A 6,321-nucleotide genomic window follows, 5' to 3' on the forward strand; every position below is an offset into this window, starting at 1 on the left:
GTGCAATACTGACATCTAGTGGTAGTTTCTAGACAATGTTTTCATGTTAGCAACTTAAAAATCCATATTTACACACATAAAGCAAGCTTTGGATGCACGGATATCTCCAGCTACAAAGGATGACTATTGGTGCAGTTTACTAGAGTTTCATCCTAAGAGGCACTGTTTTTTAATAAAAACTACACACACGCACACACCACACACACACACATACACACACATACACGCACACACACACCACACACACATACACACACAAACATACATATACACACACACATACATACACACACACACGCACACATACACACACACATACACACACATACACACACACACGCACACACCACACACACACACACATACACACACATACACACCACACACACACACATACACACACATACACACGCACACACACATACACACACATACATACACACACATATACACATACACACGCACACACACACATACACATACGCACACACCACACACACATACACACACACACCACACACACACATACACATACATATACACACACACATACACACATATACACACATACACACACACATACATACACACACACACGCACATACACACATACATACACATACATACACACACACCACACCCCCCCCACATACACACACACATACTTACACACACACACCACATACACACATACATACACACGCACACATACACACCACACACACACATACACACACATACACACCACACACACATACACACACATACACACGCACACACACGTACACACACATACATACACACATACACACGCACACACACACACACACACATATACACACACCACACACACATACATACACACACGCACATACACACATACATACACATACACACGCACATACACACGCACATACACACACACATACACACATACATACACACACATACACACACATCACACACACATACATACACATACACACATACACACACATACACACACCACACACATACATACACACATGCACACATACACACCACACACACACACCACACACACATACACACACATACACACACACACATACACACCACACACACATACACACACACACATACACACACACCACACACACATACACACACACATACACACATACACACACATACATACACACACACATACACACACATACACACACACCACACACACATACATACACACACATACACACATACACACATACATACACACACACATACACACACATACACACACACACCACACACACATACATACACACACATACACACATACACACACATACACATACATACACACACATACATATACATACACACGCACACACACACCACACACACACATACACACACACACACACACATACATACACACACACACACACACACACACCACACACATGCACACACATACACATACACACATATACACACACATGCACACACACCACACACACACACACACACACACACACACACACACACACACACACACACACAGTGTATGGGTGTCTTGTCTGCTTGTATGATAAAGATGCCAGAAATACACATTAGAAAAAAAGACAGCCCCTTCAACAAATGGTACTGGTCAAACTGGATGGCTGCATGCAGGAGAATGCCAATAGATCTACATTTATCACTCTGCACAAAACGCAAGTCCAATGATCAAAGACCTCAACATAAAACCAGTTACACCGAACCTGGCAGAAGAGAATGGGGAACAGCCTTGAATGCACTGTCACAGGAGACAACTTCCTGAACAGAACACCAATACAGCACAGGCACTAAGATCAACAATTAATAAATGGGACCTCATGAAAACTGAAAAGCTTCTGCAAGGCAAAGGACACTGTCAATCAAAGAAATGGCCTACAGAATGGAAAAAGACTTTTACCAACTCCACATCTGATAGATGGTTAATATCCAAAATATATAAAGAACTCAGGAAACTAGATATTAAAAAAAAACAATCCAATTAAAAATGGGGTACAGATCTAAACAGAATTCTCAATAGAGGAATCTCAAATGACTGAGAAACACTTAAAGAAATGTTCAACATTTTTAGCCACCAAGGAAATGCAAATCAAAACTACTTTGGATTTCTTTTTGTTTGTTTGTTTGTTTTTTGTTTTTTGAGACAGGGTTTCTCTGTGTAACTTTGCGCCTTTCCTGGAACTCACTTGGTAGCCCAGGCTGGCCTCAAACTCACAGAGATCCGCCTGGCTCTGCCTCCCGAGTGCTGGGATTAAAAGTGTGTGCCACCACCGCCTGGCTGAGATTTCATCTTACATCTGTCAAAATGGTTAAGATCAGTAACAAGTGACAGCTCATGGAGGGGAACACTCCTCCAATGCTGGTAGGAGTGAAAACTTGTACAGCCACTATGGAAATAAATATGGTGGTTCCTCAGAAAATTGGAACTCGACCTATCTCAGGACCCAGCTATACCACTTTTGGGTATATACCCAAAGGACGCTCCATCCTACCACAAGGACACATGCTCAACAATGTTCACTGTGGATTTATTCATAATAGCCAGAAACTGGAAAAAACTGAGATGTCCCTCAACTGAAGAATGGAAAGAAAATGTGGTACATTTACACAATGGAGTATTTCTTATCAGTTAAAAAAAAAAACAACCAAAATAACATCATGAAATTTTCAGGCAAGGATCCAACTAAAAAGAATCATCCTGGGTTAGGTAACCCAGACCCAGAAAAACAAATATGGTATGTATTCACTTTAAGTGGATATTAGCTGTTAAGCAAATAATGAAGCTACAATCCATAGACCCAGAGAGGTTAGGTAAAGAGGAGGACTATGGGTAGGGGGGCATGGATCTCCCTAGGAAGGGGAAATAGATAGGTGGACTGAGGGTGGGTGAGGACAGGAGCAGAGGGGTCAGGAGGAGGCAGGGGTGGGGTGAAGGGGGCTCTACAGCTGGAGTGGGGGGCTTTAGGGGTAGGAATGGAAACCTAGTGTAATGGAAACTTCCTGGAATCTGTAAGGGTGACCCTAGAGGACTCTAGGAATGGAGGATACGGAGTCTGAACTGACCATCTTTTGTAGCCAGGCAAGTCTTCCAGTGGTGGGACTGGATTACATTCAGTTGAGATATTGGCTGAGGATGTCCTGTGGAGATCCCTAAACAACCCAGACTGAGCCAAGTGGTTGTGACACATGTCTTTAATCCCAGGAAGACAGAGGGAGGTGGATCTTTGTGAGTTTAAGGCCAGTGTGGTCTACAGAGCAAGTTCCAGGACTGCCAGAGATGTTACATAGAGAAATCCTGTCTCAAAAACAAAACACAACAAAACAAATATGACAACAGAAGAAGAACTCAGACTGATGCTAGGACAGAAGGTAACCCTCTGAAAACTGACAGCAGGGTCTCAGCCCACTGAACGTAGAGAGGTCAAGCTGGTGCGAGCTTGGAGCCTCCACTCCTACATTCTAGTCTCTTTAACCTGAGAAGGTACTCTGCAGGCTATGGAAGAAGAAACCTGGACACCAATCCAGGGCCAAAAACCTTGACCTACAATCTGTCCTGCCTGTAAGCTGTGCTGCGGCAATGGTGGTGCAGAACTTGTGGGAGTGGCCAACAATGTCTGACTTAACTTGAGACCCATCCTACTTAAATGGCTGGAAACTGGAGACTGGATAGTCCAGAGACATGCAGTAGAACCAAACACCAATGGTCTTAAAAAAAAAAATCAGTGAAATAATTCCTAATGATATTCTGCTAAACTCATAGACTGATGCCTTGTCCAGTTGTCATCAGAGAGGCTTCCTCCGGCAGCAGGTGGGAGCAGATGCAGAGACCCACAGCCAGACATGGGGAGAATCTAAATTGGAGGTCTTCATAACTACATGCTGAATAATAAGAACCGGTTTAGCATTCAGCAGAGGAGATAGACATAAATAGAAATGTTCACTTTGTATATAAGGAAGGTTTCAAATTCTCACCAGTTATTAAATCTGAAGGTATTCTATCAGTCAAGAAATCAACCACAAGTATTCGACTTGTTGCGAATATAATACCACCTTCTGTGTACACTTCATAACGACTGTTACTTGTGATTTCATTTGTCACACGTCGAGGGAGGTGTTCAACTCCTTCTATCTTCAACTGATTGATGAAGTATTCCTAAATAAGATTAAACTCATTAGTGAGCTGTTTAATACAGGGCAGGACACTTTTAAAATAGGCTGCAGAGATTTCAAATGACGTCTCCATTATCAGATTTGTGACCATCACAGTGAATATACAAACTAAGTTATTCCTTTATACCAATCAGCCTATTGGGTTACTTTCTGTTTTGTTGTGCTTTGGTGTTTACACTACAAAATAATTGTGTTTCAGTCATTTTTTGCATTCAACACCAAACCCCAAACAGAACCTTTTAAAAGCTTGGGTTAAAGGTGTTCCACTACCTAGAAACTACCCCACTAAAGCCAGGTTTTTCAGCCAACCATACTCTGTGAGGTCAGGGATTCCTCTCTGCAGACAATGCTTTAGACTGTTAGTGCTGCATTATTAGTTACTGCAGTATTAACGCATCCTAGAGAGATTTCAGAATTTCCACAGGTCCCATGGTTGATAGGCTCTCAGTTCAATGCCACTTTCCCGGGCATCTTGCATTGCATAAAGTCCCATGCCAAGCACTGGAGATACCAAGGGGAGTCCAATAACGCCTCTTCTCAGCTGACACTTTCTTCTTGGCCACTCTATCTAGAGGATCACCCATCTCTTAACATTTCCCAGCAAGGTGTGCCACATTTCGCTGTCCTCGGGATCACCTATTCTCCCTAACCTGGATTAACGTCTTCCAATACCTTAGCTTCCAGTCCCTTCTCTTCCTAACGTTATTTCCCTAGTCCGTCTTCTTTTGTGCAACATTAAGGTCTACTTTCCTTTTTGTACCCCTCTCAGAGACCCTGCCATCCCCATCATTGTCCTTTTATGGACCCCACTCTTCTGTCCCCGAAAATACCCTTTAATGCTTTGCTTCCAGGCTCACACATTATTCCTACAGCTTTATTCTGTATTATTCTAACAGCTTCCCGCCTTTGAAGCGCAATCCATTTCACTCCCCTACCTCAATGTGTACCCTAGTCACCCTCTCTTTTTCACTATCAGAGTGTGTGGGAGCCGCATTCTTAGTGTCCTCAAGCTGTGGGCCCTGTATCTCTCCCAGAGAGCTCTATTCAGTGCCCTCCCTGTCAAGTGAGAAAGCCAAGACTTCCCGGGACGCGCTCCCTCCTACGCAGGGTCCTCCCGCAGTGTCAGAGCCCTGGGTCTCCTTCAAGGACCAGCACTCAATGCCCTCCCAAGTCGTGGCAACCACTTGGACTTCCTGGGGTTCCCTTCCCTCCTTCGCAGCGCCCTAGAACTATGTAGATGCCCTGAATCTCCCTTAGGGACCTCCATTCATTCCCTTTCGTGTCCCGTTTGAGACCTGCGCTGGCTCGGGGACCCTGCAACCGTACAGCTTCGCGCTCACGCCGCGCCGGTAGCGGCCCAGATGTCCCCCACCCATCTCGCAGTCGCACCTCCTCGGCCGGCTGCGTGTTGAGCACCAGCACCAGGCAGGCCGGGTGACAGTGCAGCCGCAGGAAATGGTAGAGGAGCCGGTCGGCGCCGAGCCCGCGGGCGCACACCACCAGCCCGTCGCTGTCGAGCAATTCCAGCACCAGCTGCCTCTCGTACTCCAACAGCGGCGCCATTGCCTTGCATAAGGCAAGGAAACCCCGCTCCATAGGAGCTCTTCCGGGGCCGCGGCCCATGAGGACGGAAAGAACCGAGCCGAGCCGAGCCGAGCCGAGCCGAGCCGAGCCGAGCCGAGCCGAGCCGAGCCGAGCCGAGCCGAGCCGAGCCGAGCCGAGCCGAGCCGAGCCGAGCCGAGCCGAGCCGAGCCGAGCCGAGCGCTGGCCGAATACAGCAAATGAACGCCGAGGTGGGAGGATCGACCGGCGAAGATAGCAGCACCAGTTTGAGTAGGCGGGACGTAGCCAGAGAGAGCCGAATACAAGAAGAGAGACAACCAATTGTAGCCGAAGAAGAATCGAGCTGAGCCCGAGGGCCGGAGGCAGCCGAACTTAGCCGGGAGGCGCTGAAAGCCTTGAAGGCCTTAGCGCGCAGAAAGCTGTCCTGTTTAGGCGGTAACCGGGTGGCTTCGAGTTTTGGTTCTCTAGACCCAGAACATAAACTAACAAAATGCCAACAGAGAAGTCTATTTATCGTAACCCTCCAATATCGACAGTTCAGAGTGTTAT

General features: G+C 46.1%; 1 protein-coding gene across 1 annotated transcript in view; it reads right to left on the minus strand.

The window, feature by feature from the left end:
- Positions 1 to 5,829, minus strand: part of Ercc4 (ERCC excision repair 4, endonuclease catalytic subunit) — a 32,187-nt gene extending 26,358 nt beyond the window's left edge. Inside the window, exons 1-2 of the mRNA XM_036195515.1 lie at positions 5,599 to 5,829; positions 4,012 to 4,192 (exon numbers count right to left, since the gene is read on the minus strand). Of these exons, the coding sequence (XP_036051408.1) occupies positions 4,012 to 4,192; positions 5,599 to 5,805 (388 nt within the window). The 5' untranslated portion in view covers positions 5,806 to 5,829. The remainder of the gene's footprint in view (positions 1 to 4,011; positions 4,193 to 5,598) is intronic.
- Between the last annotated feature and the right edge of the window lie 492 nt (positions 5,830 to 6,321).

The sequence above is a fragment of the Onychomys torridus genome, chromosome 8 (genome assembly GCF_903995425.1).
Source record: "Onychomys torridus chromosome 8, mOncTor1.1, whole genome shotgun sequence".
Classification (NCBI taxonomy): domain Eukaryota; kingdom Metazoa; phylum Chordata; class Mammalia; order Rodentia; family Cricetidae; genus Onychomys; species Onychomys torridus.